This window comes from Castor canadensis, chromosome 7 (genome assembly GCF_047511655.1).
Source record: "Castor canadensis chromosome 7, mCasCan1.hap1v2, whole genome shotgun sequence".
Classification (NCBI taxonomy): Eukaryota; Metazoa; Chordata; class Mammalia; order Rodentia; family Castoridae; genus Castor; species Castor canadensis.
Window position 1 is genome coordinate 31,304,949 of NC_133392.1, and position 23,614 is coordinate 31,328,562.

The 23,614-nt window shown below is 48.6% G+C and overlaps 1 protein-coding gene across 2 annotated transcripts in view; it reads left to right on the forward strand.

Moving 5' to 3' along the window:
• The first annotated feature begins 17,049 nt into the window (after positions 1-17,049).
• The window catches only part of Crtac1 (cartilage acidic protein 1), a 131,478-nt gene continuing 124,913 nt past the window's right edge, over positions 17,050-23,614 (forward strand). For both annotated transcript variants that reach the window (XM_074078574.1, XM_074078576.1), the window contains exon 1: positions 17,050-17,169. In XM_074078574.1, the coding sequence (XP_073934675.1) occupies positions 17,146-17,169 (24 nt within the window). In that variant the 5' untranslated portion in view covers positions 17,050-17,145. The remainder of the gene's footprint in view (positions 17,170-23,614) is intronic.

Sequence of the window (23,614 nt, forward strand, 5' to 3'; positions counted from 1 at the left end):
GTTCTGTCTCATGGAGGAGGAGGGAGACACCAGAATTCCCCCTCCTCATGGCCAGGTGAGGATACACAATGAGAAGGCAGCCAGATATGAGCCAGGGAGACAACCCTCACCAGGAGCCTAACAGGCCAGAACCTTGATCTTGACCTTCTCAGCCTTCAAAATTGAGAAAATCAATTTCTGCTGTTTAAGCCACACAGTCCATGAGATTTTGTTATGGCAGCCTAAGCAGACTACTACAGTAGTAACTAAAGAGATCCTGCAATCGTAAGGCCAGTCAGAGGCTCTAGGTGACCAGCCCTCCCCGTTGGCCCAGACTAGAGAATTTTCCTAAGATGCAGGCTATCAGGGCTTAATTTGGGACAGTCCCAGGCAAACCAGGGTAGTAGTGACAGTCTAATAATTAACTGATACTTTATAGTACACTTGTATACGTCATCACTTTGGAACTGCCTCTTTCCCAAAGGATGTGGGTGCCTTAAGCCCTTCTCCATACACACTGCTTTATGGACACAAAGCGTTTTCACAAACACAGCTGCCCCATTAACTTGAGCCAGCTCTTTGCCCACCAGACTCAAGGTTGGACCATTCTATTCCAAAGATCAATGTGCACTAAGCCAGCTGGACAGTGCCCTCTCCTGCCAAGGCCCTGTGGCCCTGGAGAGCCCTGGCTGCCTCAATGTGCACCAAGCCAATGCCCAAGGCCTCACCCCATAGAGCTTCTGATTCCTTGGAACTGATGCAAGGCCTGGACTTTTGGCATGGCAAACAGACTTTCTAGGGGATTCTGAGAAAAGTTAGTGATCAAAATGCTCACCAGTGCCTCTGTCTACTGCTACTTATATTTATTTTTACTTGGCATAAGTTTTTATTTTGATATAATGTCAAACTTATGGAAAATTTTCAAGAACTATACAAAAACCTTCATGGCCCCTTTAATATATTCACAAATTGTCCACTTGCTTAATAATTTCCTTACATTTATTTTAATCTAAGAAATAAAACAGAGGCTGGGCATGGAACACATGCTTGTAATTGCAGGGCAGGAGGAGTAAGAGTTGGAGGCCAGTCTGGGCAAAGTCAGCGAGACCCTATCTCAAAAATGAAATAAAAACAAAAGGGCTGGAGGTGTAGCTCAAGTGGCAGAGTGTTTGCCTAGCAACTGTAAGGCACTGGTTCAATCCCTAGAACTACCAACTGCCAAGAGATGTACCATCCTCCCCATTGGTGGCAAAGACCAGGGTCACCTGGTGCTGGGAACAAGAGGGTTTGACTGGGATGAGGGCAAGGAAGCTTTGTGGGGTGATAGAAATGTTCTGTATCCTGATCATGGTATGTAGAAATTTGTCAAAACTCCTCCATCTAAGTGTTTACTTACAATAGGTTTGTACATATTATTGTATACAATTTATATCTCAATAAAGTTGATTTTTAAATCTAACAATTTCTTAAGTAGAGAGAAAAATGGGATTTTTTAGGCAAGCGTGGTAGCTAAATATATGCCTGTATTTCCAACACTTGAGAGGTAGAGGCAAGAGGATCATGAATTTGAGGCCAGTCTGAGCTACATAGTGAGACCCTATCTCAAAAAAACAAAAGGCAAACCAAACCAAAAAAGAAAGCATGCATTTTTTTGTCCTTATTTGCCATATATTTATATAGCACTTACTATACGTCAGGCTCTGATTTTGGTGCTCTGCACGACTAACTTATCCAATCCTGCCTGCAATCGTGTGGTAAGTAGGCCATCAGGGTCCCCATTTATTAGGTTAAGAAGAGAGCCTAGCTAGTGACCCAAGATGGCAAAGCCAGCAAGTAGCAAAACATGACTGAAGTCAAGCAGACTGGCACAAAGGCTTCCACTCCTGGACACTGTGCTGAGCTGGTTCTAATGTGACAATGAGAGATGGGACATTGTCTGAACATGGACCACCTGTTGGGTGGCAGAACAGCCTCCTGAGCTCTGGGACCAGCAGCAAAGCCAACTGTCCTTGGGGCTTGACCACCAAACACACAGCCTACCTGGAGTCTCTGCTTTCTCCCTGCCCACTGGCTCTGCTAGCCCCCTCTCTGGTACTTCCTAATTGCCCCATTTTTGGAAGCCTCCAGCGGTGCCTGCTAGCCTAGCTCTGGAGACAGAGATGGTTGTCTGAGCCACTCCGTCTGTCCTTTAGCACTATTAACAGAAAATAAATACTAGTGTGTAACTTCCTTAAGCTCTGTGTGTCGGGAGCCAGGGCTGTTTCCGCAAGATCCTCATGCTTCCAGTAAGCCAGGGCTCTGGGGGAGAGCACAGGACCCAATCATATTTGCCGCACACTTGCTATACATGTGGTGCAAGTTGCTTCCTTCTATGGGCTCAGTGTTCACATCGAAAATAACAGGTTAGACCAGATCAGGAGTTCTTGGCTTATGGATTCCTAGGATGTCCAGAGGCAGGCTTCAGATGTTCAAGGAAGCCCCAAAAATTGAACGCACATGTTTTGTGGACGCAGGTAAGGAGGCCCATTACAGCTCATCTAATCTTCAAAGGGATCACTTTCCCTCTAAAATTCCACATCACTTGCCTGCCAAGGCCTTTCTAGTTCTAAAAGTCTAAGATCCTACGTCTTAATCTAAGTCTTTGTACTGACACCGGATTGGAAGATTCACTGACAGAAAAGGACAAAGGAGACCCAGGACACTAGTGGTAGAGCCAGGACTAACATGAGCCTCCCGGTCCATATTCAATGCATATCTATTATGATAAATATGTGTAATTCAAGCAAGAACTTTTGACCATATTCCAAGTATGCTCAGAGCCTTTAGTTCCCAGCACATAGCAGGGACTCTACAAACATTTGATGAACAAAATTGTAGTAAATGGAGAAGCTATGTAGGTGCCAGAAGTGGGAATAATCCCAAATCAGGAGACCCAAGTCTTATCTCAGCCTGGTTAAATAAGGCCTTTTCCCCTTGGGCTTCAGAATGCCAAAAGTACCCCTGGACACTCAGATAGGGCACTGGGAAAGTGTCCTGGGTTTGTCCAGCTATACTTAAAGCAACAAACAGGTATCATCTCCTTCTATTTCTGAGAGACAGGCCTCTGGGGGCAGCTAAGCTGGGTGGAGCCAGCTCAGACTTCCTCACGGGTAGCAGTCAGGGTGCCGCCAGGGATGTAGTCATCTGAAGGCTGGACTAGGGCTGGAGGCTATGCTTCCAGGAACACTCACACAGCCACAAGCTGGTGGCCTCAGGTCCTTGCCACATGGGCCTCTCTGTGATGCTCACGATATGGCAGGTAAGGCTTCAGGTGATCTGAGAGACAGAGTAACAAGGAAGAAACCTGCAACTTTTCTAACCTAGGCAGGAAGCAACAGATATCACACATGTATTTTAGTGGTTCCTCAGACCAATCTGCCTATAATGCAGGGGGAGACCCCACCAGGCTAATGTGGGGTGAATGTCAATGGCAGGGATCCTGGGGCTATCTGGGAGGCTGCCTGCCACACCCAAGCTGGAGCCAATTTTAGAGAAGCCCTGGAACTTGCTTATAATTTGTTGGGGGAGGGGAGTTCTCAGTGAAGAGAACTTAAGCGTGACTAACCAAGTGTCATCTGCAGAGTGTCCTCCCTGTTCCTTTCCAAAGCAAGCCCACAATGTCTGCAGGGCTACCTTGCGGAAGCCCAACTGTCCAGTGCTGTCCCGCAAAAGTGGGAGGCCAGGTTTTGTGGGGGCTGAGAAGGACTGCCCTAAGTAATTCAGCAAAGCCTTAATTGGCCAGGGTAAAGGGAGCCAGAACTTGATTAAATTTTTTTCTTTATTCAACTACCCCACGCTGACAAATAAATGTAAATACTGTAGGTGATAATAAAGAAATAAACGGAGGGCAAACTCATTGTTATTAAAGATTTAAAGAGCTCTGTAGGGTTTGCATATGTGCAGCTGGACATTCTCTGTGTTCACACTATCAGGAGATACAGCAGGGTCCAGAATGATCAATCACTGAACAGTTGCATTCACTTTGCTTGCTAGGGCAGGAAAGTGGAATAAAACATTTTAGAAAGTTTTTTTTTAATCTACATTTTCTAACAAAGCAGCCTTTCTACAGAACTTCCATCTAATTAGGAAATTAAATTAACCAGACCATTGCACTTCCTCAGTAAGTGGGATTGAATTTCTTGCGGTGACACAAACTCCTTCCTCCATTTCCCTGACACTTGTGCACTTCCCACTCAGCCTCTCCCCTCCCTCGGCCTGGATTTCCTGGCATTTGGAGTTGGAGTGAGAAGATGTGGGTCCCAGTCTCTGTTCCAGCACTAGCCCCAAGGTTGTTGCCTGTGAAGCTCTTTTTTCTCATTTTTAAAGGAGAATAACAAACAGGAACAAGTCTTCAGGCCATCATCGTAGGCCACTCTCTCCCTCTTCACTTTCTGACTCAAACTGCTTTTTCACCATGCAGATCAAATTCTGACCTCACCACAGAGCCTCCTTGTCTCTGTGGACAGAAGTAATATCTCCCTTCTCTGTGATCTCACAATTAAGTAAATAAATGTTAACCCTGTTGTGTTGTGGATTCTGCATAATATATGAACGTTTTGTTTCTTCTACAAGACTCTAAGCACTTTGAGGACAAGGCCTGGTCCTTTTTACCTTATATTATTTAGCACTACACCTAGCACATAGTAGGGGCTACTACCTGTGGTTTGTAGGGGCTGCTACCTGTGGTTTGAGGGGAGTCAGAAGACAGGGCTGCGATTTTACAGCACACAGGTGTATTGGCTGCCCTCGACCAGCAGGGGGAGCACGTTGGCTCCTTAAGTGAAGAAGCCAATGCTTGGCTCTTACTGTATGAACTGAGGGGTGGATTTACCTCTGAAGGTGAGAGAGGCCCATGGAGCCGGGATAGGGGTGGGGGGTGAGGGAAAGCCTGCCAGCTCTGACTAAGAAGCCTCCATTTATTTTGCATCTTCAAAAACAGGACATCTCAAGAACAGAGAGCACCCTTCGTGATAAATTCAGAGCACTTCCTAGCTCTAAGGCCAGGAAGCTGCATGCAGTTACAACAGGGATACATCCTTAATTAAACACTGTGTAACTCGGGGCATTAAGTCTATGATAAATTGGGAGATAGGGACCTGGAACCTCATTTCTTTTAAGGATATTTAATTACAAACTTCTGTAACAAAATTAGAGCCTTATTAAAATGTTTTCTCACTGAAGAGAGGGTTTTGAAAGGCAAGATGATACCAATGGGATAGGTGTTGTAGGGTTTTCAAGGGCTCTCCCTGTGCCACCGTGCTCTGTTCACATACTGCGAGGAGGAGATAAAGTGTCTTCCTTTGGAAAATGGCCCCTTGGGGAGATGACTTCCTTCTCTACTTAACCCCACAGGACTGCCCCTATAGAGTGTGGAATGGCAGGCAACTGGGATTCTTAGGGAAATCTCTCTGATGGATAAGCTAACTTCTATTTAAAAAGATGAACACTTGCCAGTAACAGGTGGCTTGTCAATCATTCACACCTCAGTATGAATTGCACAAGATTAGTTTCCCCCAAATAAACGGGGAGAGGAATGTTAGCCTAGAAATGGTGATTCAGTTGTAGATTACAAGAAGTCATAATTTCCGAGCATGGGATGCTGTGGTGGGAGAGAAGTCAGACTGTTAAGCCTTCGTGAGAGGATTTTGGGCAGTCAGAGCGTAGCATGGTAAACACAGTACATGAAACAGAGGGGGTACCAAGAAATAGGTGACAGTCTGAGACCCACACCGATAGTGACTTCCCCTGAACTTTTCAAAGACCCTGCTCCACCACCTGCCAATGTGTCAGACAATACGCACCAATTTTTCATTCAGAAAATACAGCCTCTCGTCTTACCTAGTGAGTTAACATCTTCCCACTCCCACAGCACAGAAGCAGAAACAGGCTGATCCTGCTCAGCCTAAGGGTGCTTATTTCATCATTCGGAGATAGAGATCCAAGCTCCTCAACCAGGAAGCGGGGAGCCTCCAATTACTCCCCTCATGGGTGATGTACACGGTGAGCCCTCAGGAACCTCTCTCTGTATGTGGTCCTCAATGGACACTGGACAGTGCAATTACAGAGTTGTTCTGTCCTGCAGAGTGGACCTCTGATGCCAGGTCTACTGCCCATTACATCAAGGTCAGCTTTCACCCTATCTGCCTAATGAGGAGCTGGAGAACGGTGTTGGAATAAAACAAGCCATCTGACCCCTACTGACATGTCCCCTTCCACATTCCCATGCTCTGTGGGGATGGAGGGCTATCTTGAGGGAGGTGCACTGCAGCAGAGGGTAGAGAGGGCTTCAAGTGCCAGATGCTGTGCTAAAGCAAAAGCATGCTAGCTGGGGCTCCCATGCAATGCACCCTGGCTGTGTGACATTAGGCTACCACAAATCTCCTTTCCCTCATTTGAAAACCAGAGACCTGTGAGCGGCCACTGGGAGTACTCGAGGCTGCCGCCACCTGGTTCAGCACCTAGGTGGAGCTGGATCCTGGTCAACAGTGGCCTCTTCCCTCCAGTGCTGTCTCTTACCCCACCCCCAGAGAAAGACCTAGAGTATCAAAGCTGTGAGGAGTTTGAGTGTTCATCCAGCTCTACTTCTTCTTCAGAATATGATAGGCCATGCAGTGAGGCTGTGCCCCACGAGAGGCCAGGTTGCCTGACTCGTTCTCTTGATGCTCACCCTCAACAGTGCTCTGCCACCCTATCACCATAGTGGGGCTATTAGCTTGGAGCTTAATCTCCAAGTTTATTTAGAGGGGCTTATGGCTCTCCTCGTTCTTTGAAATTGCATTGAGTAGGCTGTGGTGACCATTAGCCAACATGGCAATTCCTGTCTGAGCCGCTGTGTCTTTGGCTGCAAATTCTAAGTATTTACAGTCTGCTCCTCCCTCCAGCAGACATACTGTGCCTGGATTTGAGCTGCTTCCAGGTGCAGGCCTCTGAATTCAAATTCACAAACCAGAGTCTGCTTCTTGGAGCACATCCAAGTGTGGGTGAGTGAAAGCAGGCAGTTTATAATTCTGAGATGCTAATCTACCTTTCCAGGTTCTGAATGTGGTGGAGGAAGTAATAAAGTTGGAGAACAGAATAGGTTCCAGGCCTGAATGACCAATTAAGCCCCTTTCTAAATGACCCAGAGCAATATCTCTAAGATACAAGCTAATTACAAGAATTAACAACAACCACTACCAAAAAAGCCCAGAAACTGCAACTATATCAAATACTGAAGACCAAAAATGTGAGCTGTCTTTTTTTTTTTAACTGCACCTGATACTTTACTGTATAGCTGCCAGATTGAACCAAGAGCTAGCTCTGGCCTCCATTCACTGCTGATGCTGGATACACAAGGGTTCAAAGGAGAAAGAAGCATCCAAGCATGATGGTGCATGCCTGTATCCAAGCTACTAGGGAGGTGGCCTTGGGAGAATCCAAGGCCAGCCCGGGCAAAAACATTAGAACCTATCTGAAAAATAAACTAAAAGTAAAAAAGCTGGAGGAGTGATAGAGTGCTTGCCTAGCAAGCACAAGCCCCAGATTCAAACCTCAGCACTGCCAATAATAAGAAGAAGAAGAAGAAGAAAGAAAGAAAGAGGTAAGGATGACAGGAAACCAAAGGGATGAGATGACCTCTGAGAAGAATGGATAATATGCCAGTCACAGGTCTCTCCTCTTCTATACCTTCTTTCCAATCATTCATCCACAAAACAACTATGGCACCACCACTATGCAGGCACTGTACCAGTCACTGTGGCAGTCCTCGCCCCAGGAAGCTGACATTCCCTGTGGGAACACAGATAGCACCCAAACAAATGATTTCAGAGACTGCTAAACCCTAGGAAGGCCATGCAGTTCATTGATTCGACAGTGAGGAACTGGGCTTGAGCAGGGCAATGTGGATGCGTGAGTGGAAGAGCCTCTTTGAGGGGGATGACCTAGCTGAGCCAAGACCTGTGTGACAAGTAGCAGTGATGGGTAAACCTGAGAGGGCACAGCAAGAGCAAAGGCCCTGCACGAAGATAAGCTCAAAGGAGAGAAGAGTTGGATGGCTGCAGTTTTAGGATGTGATAGGAGAGGTGGGAAGACCTCTGATGGTGTAAGGCTGGGGGTGGCAGGATAAGGAGTATTAAAAGAATGCAGGGCTGGAATCAGAAGAACCTGGACTTGAATCCCAGGGGACTAAAAACAGTATGACCTTGCTTAATCTCTGAGTCTTAGCTTCCTCATCTTTGAAATGGGGTAGTGATAAGAGAATCAAGTTCACAGTGAATGTGAGGAATAAGTGCTTAGCAGAGCACCTAGCACATAGTTGGTGCTCAGTAAGTCCACCTTCTGCTATTAAGGACTTGCTCACAACCCCAGCCCAGTTTCTGCCGCCACCACGGAGAAAGCCACCAGGTGGCAGTCTTTCAAGCTTTTCTGGTGATAGCCTGGTCAAGACTGTTTTCACCCTGTAGTAAAGTGCAAAGAGCCACTCCTCCAAAACCCAGGTGGATGCAGAGCTACTGGAAGTATACAAGGACTATGGTGTTACTTCAGCCACAAATTGTAATGGAAAGCACACCAGCTAAGATCCAGACCAGGGTTCTCATGTCTGCTTTACCCACAGACCAGTTGAGCTTGGCATTGCCATTGACCTTTCTGGGTCTTGACTTCCCAGTCTATCTACACCAAGGTGAGGCCCTCATGAGGTGCTGTATATGGAATGGCTACCATGGACTTGAGTGACAGCCCCAGCTTTGCTATACTTGCTGTCTCCTTGAGCTCAGCTTTTCATCTGTAAAATGGGCAGACTAGCAGAGTAGTAGGCTTGTTGGGGAGATGAAAGCATCAGCACACTGGCGTAGTGCCCACGTATGTACATCATCATCCACCCCATTTCAGAGGGTTGGCAGGCAGTGGTGGCTTTGGTTGAGGTGACTGCTGGGAATTGCAAAGAAAGAAGAATGTTTAATTGCAGGTGAGGATGTGATACCTGCAAATAAGCAGAGAGAGGGGAGAGTTCCACATGGAGATAGGGGAACTTGTGGCCAAGGGGTACAAATGCTGCCCCACAGCATCTCGGAGGGGGGAGGTCACAGGATGCAGGAGGAGGGGCATGACCTGACTGCACATCTCTCCAGCCCTTTGCTCATTCTTATCTCTCTCAGCATGAGTTGGACATCCATTTCCTGCTTACTGTAAGCTCCTTGAAGGCAGAGAAAGTCTTATTTATCTTTGTTCACCCACTAGCCTAACAGAGTCTGCACCTAACAAGCCCTAGATAAATGTTTGCTGGTGAGCAATCCATCCTGAGCCATACACTGAACTGTTCACATCCCAGATAACCCTGGGCTATGCACTGAGCCAGAAATCCACCAGCTAACCTCAGAATTGCATGCTCTGCCTGTGACCTGGGAATGCTGGTTTCTCTGTGCTAATATCCTTACCTGTAAAAATGGGCAGATCATACCATGGCCACAGGCAGAGGGAAATAAGTATAGGCACCAGCTGGCATTCCTGGGTTTCCCATTTGCCTATGACCCATCCCTCCTGCCTGGAAGGCTCTGGGGAGGGTGGCAAGTGGCAGTGAGTGCTATAAAAATGCTTAATGGAAGGAATAAAGGAGGAATTACAGAGGCATGGAGAACAGCAGCAGGAAGGATGGAAGAGGCAGGGTATGCTAAAAAAAAAGGAGCATCACATTCCTAACCATGCTTTGCCACATGAGAACTGTGGTCATCTTTCTGTACCTACCAACATCTTTGTCATAAGGGGCACGGAGCTGGCAAACACGGGTGTAGATACTTGTTGAATATCCTAACGAGATAGTACATGAGACAATGTGTTGTATAGATGAAAGCAACCCTGTCAAAACTTTCCCACCAAAGAACATGAGCATGTCAGAATGTCTTATCACGTACCCCCACCCTGGGAGCCTGGGGACTTACCCAGCAGACAGCCTGAAAGATCTTTTCAAGGATGTACTGTGTCTTCAATAGTCTTGCATGATTTTGTATTGGTTCCATGATATTCCAAGATATTAAATGATTCAATTTCCTTTTTTTTTTTTTTCAGTGCTATACTAGGGGTAGAACTCAGGGCCTCACACTTTTTGAGTCATTTTTCCAGTCCTTTCTGTGTTGGTTATTTTTAAGATAGGCTCTGGCTTTATACCCAAGCTGGCCTGAACTGTGATCCTCTTATTTGTGCTTCTCCGTGTAGCTTGGATGACAGACACTCACCACCACTCCCAGCCATTGATTAAAATGGGTTCTCTCAAACTTTTTTTTCCTCTGTGCTCACTTCAAACCGTGATCCTCCCAATCTTTCCCTCCTGAGTAGTGATTTTACATTTTTTTAGTTCTTACCAGTTAAATTACCCAGCACTACTTCCCTTGTCCCTGCCTGTAGTAAATCTTCTGATAAAAATGGGTACTTCAGGAAGATGTGTGCTTTTACCTGGGGTACTTTGTGTTCCTGAAGTACTCCCAAGCATCCCTCTGTAAAATTGTACAAGTCGTGATGCATGTTAGTTAGTGCATTTGTTTGTTTGGGGTTTTTATTGTTGATGGGGGGTTCATTTGTTTTTTGTTTTTGAGATAGGGTCTCACGCTGTCGACCAGGCTGGCCTGGACTTGCTATGTGTGTAGCTCAGATCAGCCTCAAATTCATGACCCTCCTGCCCCAGCCTTCCTGGTGTTGTCATCACAGGTGTGCACCACTGCACCGCTCACTGCAGGTTTAGTGATTTGTGCTTAACACTGCAATATTCAGAGAAAAGGCATGGCTTCTGTCCTTTTGTGTCCAGTCTACCTGAGAGCCCAGTATGTGCTCCTTCCCTCCACGCTGCCCTACCCACTGCCCCGGTCCATAGTAGCAATGACAGATGAGACAATTCTCAGCCTGCCAGGCTCTGCACCAAGAACTAAACACGCCATTAGACTGTCTTGCTGTCTGACTCCCTGACCTGCCTCATGAGTCTACTGTCTCCTCCCTGATCCTGAACTCTCTTCCCACCCCACCCACACCTTTGAATTCTGACCTACCCCCAGAGGTGTCCATTGAGGCCTGCTGCATGCAGAGCCCTTCTCAGCTGCTGGTGCCCCAGCCCCATACTCTACTGCTGTCAAATCCACATCCTGCTAGAAAGCCAGTGGCTCTCCAGTTCTTAAAGACCTCCAGGGGAGCAGTTTCTACAACCTCTGCAGGAATCTCACTCTAACATCTCAACTCTCACAGAGAAGAAAGCCTTCTTTTCATGAAGTCTTAGTAGCTTTCTGTTGCAATGAGCATGAAGTTGCTTTTATTTTCTACCTGTCTGAGCTGCTTGTAAACAAGCCTAATTCCTCAGGATTTTCTCCCTGCCTTGCTGGAATATAGACTTGGCTTCTGAGCAACCCTCATGTACCGTATACACAGAGCTGGCTCAAGCTGGGCTGCCATTCTGAGGCCTGAGCAGGCAACAATGACGCAGAAAGGACCCTCTGTTATGGAGGCAGAGCTGAACAAGGATGGCTCTGGACTCCCCTGGGTACCTGGAAGTGAATCAACTGACACTGATCAAGGACCTCTGTGGGCCAAGTCCTGAAGATGTTTACGAGAAATATCAAACCAAGTCTCAATCCTCAAGAATAGCATCATGAAAGCATCAGTTACTCAACTCTGGATGGTGGAGAATGTGCTGATTTGAGCCCAAGAGACTAAATTTGCATCCCAACTCTGCCTTTCCTCAGCTGTGCTATGTCGGGCAAGACACGTCACCTCTCTGAGCTTTTGTTTATGTGTCTGCCTTATAGGTAAGAATTGGTGAGGACTTTTTTTTCCTTATTCTGCAAAGTGCTAGGCAAATTAAAGGATCACTGTAGATTGGGGTGGGGAGAGTATGAACACAGAGGTCTGCAGATCTGCTGTTGCAGGAAGGCAGATACTGCATGCTGAAGAGAAAAAAGGGATGGAAGTGAGTGGCATTTCATAGGACGAAAAGGCAGGAGAAGGTGGCAGTTGGCACAGAGTTAGGAGGAAAGAGAAAGGAAGAACAATGATTGCTATCATTTATGGGACCACCACTGTGTACCAGCTCTGCTAAGGGTGGTGCATACATCATATCTGCTCCTTATCAAAGCCCTGTGCTGAGGTTTCATTATCCTCATTTCCCCTTTGCATCTAGCAGGTCATACCATACCTCTGGACCTTGAACCTGAACTTTACAAATCCATCGTTTTTAATGGAATGTGGTACCAGGGTGAGGGTGGAGTTTCAGAACCAATCAGAGAAGAATCAAGAGGTGGAGAGATAGGTGATAGGGGAAGAAGGTGTTCAACAAACCTTGGTTAATGAGATCAGGATAGAGTAACCAGAAATAATGTCTCTTGTGAATTTCAAACATGGGTTCTTTCCCAAGATGCCCTCATCTTTTTTTCTTTTTTCCTTTTTTTTTTGTGGTACAGGGGTTTGAACTTAGGGTTTCATGCTTCCTAGGCAGGCACTCTACCATTTGAGCCATTCCCCCAGCCTTCTGCCATCAGTATTTGTTCACCTTTTCTTATTAGCCCTTCCTTAAGAGTCCATTTCCTCCCTCCTTTTCTTGTGCCCTCCCCTTCCCTCCCCTCTTCTTTCTCTCTCTCTCTCTCTCTCTCTCTCTCTCTCTCTCTCTCTCTCTCTCTCTCCCTCTCTCTCACACATCTTGCTCTCCTGACACATTCTCCCTTCCCTTTTTCTCTTCTCTTGATTCTCCTTTTCTCTCCTCCTTCTTGTTCACCTTCCTCTCCTGTTCACTTTCACTCACTCCTCTCTCTTCCCTCAGGATGGAACTAGCATTCTTAGCATCACCCCAGCCTATGAACTCTCTCTGGCATTTGCTGCTGGAAGATGACTGCTACCACTACCCAGCTACTTTAAACCAGGATCATGAGCTCATGTCTGTCAGAAATTTGGCTGGGCTGGCAGCTGGAAGTGCCAGACTAGGAGGAGCTGGAACCTGGAGTAAGATCTGCCCACTGAGGCAGGGCCAGGATCTGGGGGGTCTTGGCAGCTAGTGGTGGGAGGAAGTGAGGCCAGGCTAGGGGATGTCAAAGGAAGCTGGCATGAGGCAGCTGGCAGAGGCTAAGAAGGCATTTGATAGCAGGAATGTGGGGTGGCAGGTGGCAAAGACTCAGCCACAGGGGTGAAGGTAAGGTGTTTGGATCTCAGAATCATAGGCTCTGAGTATTTGAGTCATGGAGTAGAGAATCCAAAGAGAGAATGAGACAGAAACACAGTTACTAGAGCTGGGGGTACTAGACAGAGCTCTGTCAAGAGAAAAAGGTAAGTATCAAGTTCCAGAACCAAGGAACAAAGGCAGAACAGGACCAAAGTCAGCAAGACGACCAATCTTAAGAGTCACCGTGAGGCCCCGTGCTGTTGACCCTTGGGCTTCAGGGAGCCCCCTTGCCATGGAGGGCATTGTTAGGTGAGCATGTCAGGCAAGAACAGAGAGTTATGTAGTCAGGGCTTGTCCAGGGCTTTGCCTTTTCCCATCTTCCTCCACATATCACACTCTCAGCCAGTCCCCGGATTGCAGAGTCACCCTACTACAGTGTGGAGAAACCCCAAAGAACATTCCAAACATAGGCAGGTGAGTGCTGGGCCCCAGGCCCTCTTGGCATAGATTAACTCAATGAGCAGACCTCTCCTGCATCATCCTCTGAGTTCCCTCAGCCCTGAGGGGCTCCACCTTGCTACCCAGCTGTCCCAGAACTCCACAAAATCCTCCTTTTGTGGTCTGTGCCCTGCCTGGAAGAGTTTACTTATAGCTATACTCCCATTTCCAGCTCTTCTGACCTAACTGGTCACCTGGAAGACTCCTTTCTGCATCTGCCACAGCCAGACTTCTAGAAGGAACTGTCACCCAGCGTCTGTGGCTTCTTTCAAAGAGGCTCTGTCCATCTTCACCCCTTCTTGCCTCCCCCACAAATCCCATTATGTACATCTGCCACCTGCAGCCCTCTCTTGACACAAGTGTGCCTGAAACCCCCCAGGGCACTCATGTCAACAGTGTATGTAGACTTCCAGAGGATGATACAGTTAGATTTGAGAAAGGGTTACTTCCTCACACCCCTTAAACTCTTCTGTTATTGCTCCTTCTCCAAACTCTCACAAAACATTCATTTCCTTTAGGACAACTAAACCTAAAATATCATTCCACAATCTCTTATCTGCAATCCCAAACCCCCAAATCTCTGAATGTCAAAATATTTTGTTTTGGTTTTCTTTCTGCTAGTTTGGTGCCAAAACTCATCTGGTGACAAAACCTGGCCTAAATTGATGTGAAGCCACTTTATCCTCACACTCAGTGTAAACATTTCTACATTTCACTGCAGAAATATGAATGTGTCCGATTTTGAGATGCTGCTCCAGATCTCATGGGATGGTTTAACATGTTTGGTTCCTTTCTGAATTCTAAAACACCCCTGGCTTCAAGGACTTCAGAATAGACAGAAACAACACTAGAGGAGTTAGAAATTATAGGGCCAGAACTGTCTGGATGATTGGGCTCTGTCCTTTTAAGTTCAAGTTCTGGAGCTGGACTGCATTCCCTGAAGAATTTTCTGGATAGAACATCTCTGTCATTTCCTACTTCTCTGTCCTTCCCAGCACCTCTGACCTGTTGTGTCCTTACCTAACTAGCTGAAGAAAAGTGTGGGATCATTACAGAGCTGTTTTGTGCAGAGAAACTATTCACATCTGGATAGCTAATGTTGGTAATTACTACACTGGTTACTAAATCTGTCAGGTTTAGGTGAGGTGAAGCCCCACAGCTGGGGCTGCTCCTCACAGCTTCCCAGGCAGAGAGAGAGGTGAGAACAAAACCAAGAAAGGTGTGCTCAGATGCCTGGGATTGAGTGAAACTGGTTAATTACCAGTCACTTGCTGTCTCCCTGAGTTGGAGTTTCTGGCTAAGGAAAGCTCATGGATCAGACAGAATCTGACAACCTACAACTTATTTCCACACTAAGGAGGTGTCAGGGACCAAGATGCAGAGGATGAGTGTGGAGACAGTCTCTCCAGTGCCAACATGGCACCTAAATACAGATGCTCTCAGAACAGGGCAGTGGCATCCAGCAGGGTGTAGAGCCAACTGCTCTCCTTCTGGAGAGAGCTGGGATCAGATGTGCCCTTGAGACAGAGTGTACTTGCTGCTTGGTGAAAGGTCTTAAGTTCCATGAGCTCCCTCCCAAAACTGCACTTCACCATGTGTGTATGTAAGGGAGCTTGTTTCTGAGAAACAGACCAGAACATTCATCAGATTTGCAGGTTCAAAAGGATCTGTGATCTCCCAAAGGAGGGTGACTATTAAACCACTGGCCTAGACCACTGAAGAGACAGGTTGATGTTGGGCAGAGCCCCAAAAGACTCAGGGTTCCTGATTATTCTAAAATTATACTCAGGTGTGTGTGTAAATGTGTTTGTGTATTTTTGTAGGAAAAGGATTCAGTAACTCTTTCCATACTCTCAAAGGCATCCACAACCCTTCAAAGGTTAAGAATATGAGCTTGTTGTCTAGCCCAAAAAGCTAGAAGGTGTGTCAATGCTTAACTGTTACTTTTGAGAGGAAAGGTTACAGAGACCTGAACACAGGTTCAGTATTTGGGGATTACAGGGTGGTCCAGGGGCTGGCCAGCAGGGTCTTTCATTAAAAAGTCACTGAAGTCATTTTAAGTGTCAAGTGCCCAGAAGCCAGGCCAGTGGGTGACAGTCACAAAAGCCTCAGTAGATGAGAAGAGTCCTTGCTCATTCTCCCTCTGATGGCACATTCCTAGGTCTTTCTCTTCTAAAGACTTGAAACCTGAGCCTCAAGGAGGCTCAAGGCACAGTTCAATAAATGTCTACTGAACACCTACTACGTGCCAGATTCTATTCCAGATGCAAAATAAGGGACTTATTTTCAGAGTATTGTCTACCTAGGCCTGTTTCCCGGCCTGGACACGGGCATTTGGGTGCGCTGACCAAGCCGTTCCTGTTGATCTTAACCCCCACCTCCAGAAAGGCAGGAAGCCATCCCACCGTCCGCAGAGGGCTGGGGTTAGCAGTCCCTGTGAGCAAAGCAGTGAGGGAGGCTGGTAGGACACAGAGGGTCAGAGCAGGTAGACCAGGCTCAGCCCGTAACTGCCAGAGTGGGGTTAGGTGGGGTGAGGTGGAGTGGGGACCTGCCAGCGGGGGTGCGGGGGTGGGGGCTCATCCACTGCCCCGCAGCCGCCTGGACGCCGAGCCTGATCTCGGAACTGTGCTCGCCCGCTCCCCGCCCGCTGAGGCCGTCGTGAAGCTCTGCTCCCCATACAGAGCAGTCCCCGGGAAGCACTCGGACACGTCCCCACGCTGGATAAAGATCGGCTTGGCGCTCGCTCCGCAGCGCAAAATCTCGCCATCAGTGCGGCTCGCGCAGCAGCTCCGGCCCGGCTACGCCAGATCGCTATCTGGGCGGGGGGGGGAGAAGGCAGCGCCGCCGCTCCAGCCGCCACCCTCGGCCCTGCGCGCAGGGTGGCTGCGGGGTCCTGGGGCTCGCCGCCCTCCCCTCCCCCTTTGCATTCCTTCTCGGCGCTTCCTCCCGAGGGACATCTGCTTCCCGCCGGCCCTGGCCCCAACGCCCCGCCAGACGCCCTCTCCCCCCACCCCCCATCTCGCCAGGCCCCGTTGCCTCCTGAAGGTTACGCGACGCAGTGGCGGGGCGCGGCGGAGCGCTGTGGGCGCTCGCCCTCGCCACCGCCTGCGCCGCCGCCCACCCCAGCGCCCGCCGCGCCGCGCCGGGCTAGCCTGGCTGCCGGCTGCTGCCACCGCAATCTCTGCTCCTAAATCAGCGCGGGGAGGCGCCCCTTCCCCCACCCGGCTGCCCGGGCCGCGATTGGCCACACGGGCGCCCCCCACCCTGGGCCCCGGCTCCAGCTGCCGCGCCATTGGCTGCGGGCCTCCGCCAGCCTTTACATAAGCCCGGGCGCGCTCGAGTGGAGTTGTATAAAGCGAGCGCGCGGCGTCGGGGCGGGAGGCTCGAGGCCAGCCCGGGACCGGGGCTGGGAGCTGCAAGGCGGCGGCGGCGGCGGCGGCGGCAGAGGCGGCAGCGGCGGCAGCGGCGGCAGCGAGCGCCCGCGCTCTGACGCCCCCAGGCGGTGGGGCTGAGAGAGCTGAAGGATGGCTCGGAGCGCTGACCCCGGCGTGAGTACCAGCTCCCGGAGCCCCCACCACCTCAGGCAGAGAAAGTTTCTCCAGCCCTGTGCACCCCTTCCCATCCGCCCTCGGGGGTGGTGGGGATGCCCCTGGGAACCTGGGAAGACCGCGACCGCGAAGGCGGTGGCTTTGCTTCCAACTTGCCAAGAGGCGCTGGACTGGATTGGCGCGCAGAGCCTCCCTTGCGGACTGGGGGCGAGGCGGGCGCAGGGCTGGAGGTGGCGGAGAGGTGGGAGCCGAGGTGTGGGGATGACAGCCCGCAGCAGGCAGAGAAGATGTTGGGGGGCGCACTGGAGGTCAGGTGTTTGGGGAGGGGGCACAGGGGTTGGGAGAAAGTGGAGTAGGTGAGGAAGACTGTGCAGGGGTATCAGGGAGTCACCCAGCCAGGTGGGATCAGCTTAGGGCCAGGAAAGCCCAGTGCCTGTGCTTCCAGGCTGGAGACGAGCCTCGGGGGGGGGGGGGGACTGTCAGCCTCCTTCCCTGGGGAAGTCAGGTCTCTTCCCTGCACAGCGCTGGTTGGCAGAGAGCTCCGGAGCCAGCCTCGCGCGCGATGTAGCTGCCAGCCGCCTTTTGCTAGACCGAGGTGTGGTCTCGCCTTCAGGCTGTCTAAGGCAAGTCTGCTTCGGACATTCCAGGGGAACCGGGGATCTCCCCTGTTCCCCCTGGAAGCACGTAGAGGTTTTGGTGGGGCTGCAGGCCGGGCTTGGGGGCATGCCCAGCAATGCAGCGCGATTCTTTGCAGTACAGTAGTTGGGAGCCCTGGTTAGTCCCGCTTCTGCAGAAACCAACTCAAGAATCCAAAGTCATCCCAGCTTGTATGGGAGCATCCCTATGGGGTGGGGGTGGGGGCTTCCTCCGTGAATGACTGATGTGTATCCTTGCTGCTGGTGGTGGGTTCACCTACCGTGGCTTCTCTGCATCCCAAGAAGTGCTTCAGTTCGCCAAGCAGGACACATTCTTGAGTCTCACTTGAGGTACCTTCTGGGTTGGGTGCAGGACTTCCCAAGTGAAGCCAGGTGGAGAAGAAGGCAAGAGGGTCCTGGAAGGGAACAGCTCTGTGTTGCTGTCTTGAGTCAGAAGAACCATACAGGAAAAGAAAAGCTAGCATGGGAGATTTGGTACCCTGATAACTTGAGGCAGGAAATACCCCAAGACTGAATTAAGGCTAATTCAGACAGATAGTTGCACTGTGCCTCATTCTCAGCCATGGGGAAGAAAAGGGAAGAATGGAAAAGTGGGAATATGGCAGGTGTTCCAATATGGTTCTTGAGGAAGCATTGTCTTTCTTTCTGACTTGGTTAAGGACATCATTCTGGCAGCAGGTCCTAAAGTCAATTTAGGAGGCAATGAAGGGGGTTTAGAGTCTTGGTGCTGGCTTATGGGACCACAATTAGAACATTCCAGTTTCCACTTGGTAATAAGGGACTCTGGAGAAGGTCAAAAGGTGTGTGGTGGTCACCTGCTCTGCAGATGCTCAGTCCATGCACATGGAGGGTGTGTTTAAACTTCTAGGATACTTGCCTTAGCCTGGAGACCTTTTATAGAGCTATCAATCCATACCCCAAACCCCAGCTCTGTCCTCTGCCTGCAGTCAGCATTTTTCTGCTACATTTCCCAAGACCTTTTCTCCACTGGGAATTTGTGCAGTGAAATACCTGCTTGTTGCTCTTTCTTTCCTCTTCTCCATCTGGGCTGCACCTGGTGTTCTGAACCCTGATGTCTATTTTTTGGCACTTGAATGTTTGGTTAAGGTGCCCCAGTGGTTATACAGGGTGTCCCTGTGAATGTGTGGACCAATGGCCTGTGTAATTCTAGAAGTGAAACACAGATTCTTATAGAAAGAATGGACTACTAACCAGGGAAGTAGTTCTGTTAAACAGCTTGTGAGTTGGTTCTCAAGTGTCATTGCTCCCTGCAGAGTTGGTGGGAGATTAACAGTGGAGCGAGTTCCTTGGTGTCCAGTAGGGGGCACCAAAAGCACCTAGCTCAGGGCTACTGACTTTCTCACTTCTTGCCCTTCACTGCCCATACGTAGTAACTTAACACTTTAAGCCAGCTCAGGTCACAGCTTCCAGCCATCACCATTGTCATTGGAGCCCTTCTATCACATGCTTTCTGGACTTTAGGTGATTCCTGTGGCCTCAGGTGCAATGGGCAAGGGAGGCACTGCATTCCAAGGAGACAGAGCTGGTACATAGCCCCACCCACTGTCTGAGATCATTGCTTTGTGCTTGGTGCTGGTGTGTTCTTTTGAACTGTTTAAGGGCTCATAGAACCCAAGAACATTTTAACTAGAAGAAATGAGTCTTGGGGAGCATCTAATCCAACCTCCCTCCATTCCCAACATTCACATGTACATTTCATTAACAGATGATAACACTGAAGCCTGGTAAAGGAAGTATCTTGACCAAGGTCACACGGCCGTTTGGTGGAAGAGATGGCACTAAGTCCTAGGATTCCCAGTTCTCTATTCAGAGCTCTTTCCACTTCAGTGACCTGCCTCCTCTGTGCTGTGAAGATGGACATATGTTCTCTATTCAGTAGGCACTGGTAATTACTGACTGACCAGACTTCGGTAAATAACTTCAGTAAATTTGGAGAAAAATCATTTGAATCTGTATGCAGACTGAGGAGCAGATATAATTCTTATAGTGTATGTATACAAGTCATGGAAATTCCTAATTACTCTTTCCTCCACTGTTTTGTCTCATTGCTCCAAGTGGTCTTTTGGCAAGAATCATGCAACTCTAGATTCTCTCCATGCACTGGAATCAGAAGTGCCCAGGCCTTTGCCATATGGTCTTGGAACCCAGGCCTGGAGTTCTTCCTTTCCTTTGCTAAGTGGGGTCTCTCTGTCTTATAGTCACACCCCTGTTGACGGGACCTCTCAAACAGTTCTGGATGGATTGGAGAGTTTCTAGAGTATTTGCCAATTTCCCCATCCTTGCTGCTCCCAGCTCAAGGTCAGAGTGCTAAAATGTTCTATTTTTGCAAAATCCTCCTGTTCAGGCTTCTTGTGTGACCCTGGAAGACACTCCCATTTTTGTTGCCCTTTTTTCTGTTCTGTGAGTCTGACTGTTGATATCTGAGCAAGGCCATGGGAAGCAGGATTGTAACTGACCCATGGCTGCCCCCTCTGTTTTCCTTTCCCACCTCATTTCTTTTCATGCTGTATGCACTTCCTCAGAGCCCCAGCAGACATGGCAGTCTATCTGTATGAGGAAACCAGTGCTGAGTTCTGAGAGTCAGAAGCCTTTTCTGTCCCTAATGTTCACCCAAGGGATGCTTATTGCCAGGAAGATGCTGGAGGTTAGTCTCATAGACAAGGAGGGTCTTCATCTATAGGAGAGGAGGGAGGTGAGGGTAATGTGGGCCACCAGAGAACAATAGTCCCTTTCAAGTGGGTTTCTAAGAACTGTGCTTGACATCCGTGTCAGTCCCCTGCTTTAGCTAGAGAAATGGCCCAGTGATCTCAAGGCTTTGTCTGGCTCTGGAAGCCAGAGGAGTATAACTACATATGGTATAGGAAGCTGACAAACTGTCTTGTGTTTGTTTAGTGGGGGAGGAGTAGAGTTTGGCAAGTGGCCTATACACTGAGAAAACACGATGTTGATCCCTAATAGATGACTGACCCTTACCCTCTCTCATTGTACTGCTAAGCACAGCAGTACAGAATCTGGCTTAGAGACCTTGGACAAATCATTTGACCATTGTGTGCCTCAGTTTCCCCTCTGATAAGTGACAAAACTGGTGAACCATAATGAGTGTAGGATAGCAAAGATGGAGGGAGGTATGCAGTTGGAAGGGGATATTCCCTGGATCACTGGGAACAATACAGGGTCTTTTTATCCTGCAAGCAAGGCCAAGTGTCCAGGTTTCTGCATCAGTTTTTACTCATAGCCACATCTGGGCTGATGGACAAAACCTTCTTGGCAGGGCTCCCTCCTTTCCTTCTTCTCTCCCCCATCTCAGGGTTTTCACTTTGGGATTCTGCCATGCTTAGGGAAAAGGAATTTTACAGGTCCCGGGATAATTCTGAATGTGATGGAGGGCCCTGAGCTATTGATTCCTAAGGAAGGATCTTTCTTCTGGGAGAAGCCTTCCTCAGAGTCCAGTGATTTAAGAGTGCTGACAAATCCGTGTTCACCAAGCCTCCTGCAGGCTGCAGATTGGCTTTCAGGCCAGCCCAAACTCTGCTCGGGATTGCTGGAGAGACTGGCTGGTTGCTTAGGGGACATAAACCTGTGAACTCTGCTTAGGAGAAAGTATGGAGTCAATTGGTTCATTATCACACCGAACATACCCTGGACCACTTAGGGCATTTAAATAATGAAAGGTAGTAAATGACTGAAAGATTGGGTTTAGAAAGTGTGCAGAAAGGTGTGAAGGAGAGAGGGGAAAGCAGGGGACAGGAAAACCTTTTTTCCACTGAGCCATGCATAATCTTGACCTTATTGAAGTTCTTGGGCTACTTAACCCCCATCCCCAGACAGTTGGCAATATTTAGAGACAATTTCTATTGCCACAACAGGAGTGAGGGGTGCTACGGGCATCTAGTGAGAAGAAGCTGGTGATGCAGATAAACATCCTACAATGTACAGGGAAGCCCCTACACAGTTACCTAGTACTGGGTGTGGTGCTTCACACCTGTAATTCCAGCTGCTAGGGAGGCAGAGGTAGGAAAATTCCTGGCTGAATCTGAGCCAAATCATGAGACCCTTATCTGAAAAACAAACTAAGGACTGAGAGTGTGGCTCAAGTGGTAGAGTGCTTGCCTAGCAAGCACAAGGCCCTGAGTTCAGTCCCCGGTACCACCAATTATGCATAGATATATATGACCTCAAATGTCAGTAATTGCCATTGAGAGCCCCTGAACTGAAGTTTTACAACAGAATCCCAGCACGCTACAAGTGGAAGATATTTGTAAGCATTCTCCTCCAGTTCTGTTTTGCAGTTGAGGACATGGAAATCCAAAGAAGACAGGGAACCAGCCAGGGTCACACAGCAAGTAAGTAGCAGAGCTGGAATGGAGCTCACGTCTGTTCTTCTGAGACTGACTTACCCAGACTCCCCCGAAGTTTTTGTGAAGGATAAATGTGAGTGTGAAAACACTTAGAAAATTATAAGGAGATTATTATTAATATTGCTATTATTACGAACTTGGGAGTTTGTAAAGTTCTATTTCTGGCTGTGCCACTGACTCACTGTATAATGTTAGACAAATCATTCCCCTGTGCTTCTGTGTGCATGTGTGTGGTAGTGGGGGGGTGGTCTTAACAAAGATAAATATATCATAATCCTTCCTGTTAGAGAAAAGTCCAAAGATTTGCCCTTCAAAAACCCTAGACACCTAAAAAAATAGAAAAAATTTTTCCTTGAAAGAAATCATGTGAACTTCATAAGGAGCAAAACGCTTACTTCTTGGAAAAATTCCAGTACACTGGCCCTGTGAGTTGGTTCCAGCCCAGGAAATCTGATCAACATCCAGAGGAGAAACTGATAGCTCCACAAATGACAAGTGACTGGATTTGTCTCCACTCCCTCCAGGAAGGAGAGACAGTGACTTCCCTGGCACCCTTTCCTGCTCGGCAGGGCCTCTGGGCACAGGGAAGTTCTACAGGAAACTTGAGTGAGGGATGGGAAGGCGTGGCGTTAATTAGTAAAACCTTGTTTACTTAACAGACATATTCTTAAAGATCTCTTCCAAGGGACATTTTGACATATTACTTTAATTAGCCACAGAAGACTCGAGAGTGCAGAGAGTATAAAATGACCCTCGCTGTTGTTTCCAGTTACTCTTATCTTTGTTTGCACCTGACAAGTATACTGACAGGGTCACAGAACGACTACTGAGCTCAGGGACTGTCCTGGTGACCAGAGGAGGGACTGCCAGGACCTCTTCTCTCCCTTACACCAGCCTCCACTCTACTCAGAGAGCCACATTTCTGGCTTGGTCTCTGAGCCTCTGTCTTAAAGGAACCATCATGTCTTGCAAATCCTGCCAGGCTCTCAGGAAGGGAACAGGCCTGGAAGCCCACATTTCCATCCTGGATGGGCAGCTGCAATAGCATTGATGGAAACAGTCTCAATTGGGGCTTTTTGCATAAGGCTCAACCCTGGGCTTGTCCTTTAATTTATGCTCAGGATTGGAGGTAGGGAGTTGCTTGGGGCACTCCTTCCTACCCTCTGTGTGTGTGTGTTGGGGAGGGGGCGCAGGATTTACTGCTTAGAGCCCTGATTTAAATGCCTGCAGGCCCTGAGGTAGATCCCTTGGCCTCTAGAGGTCAGTCTCCATAACCAGAGAGGCTGGGTGACAGGCCCTTCAATCTCCACAGGCTCCTTCTGCATGTGAAGTCTGCTGCCCTTTCACTTTGGTCTCTAAGGACAGCCTCTGTTTGACATCATAACCATGTACCCCTCATCTAAGAAGCTA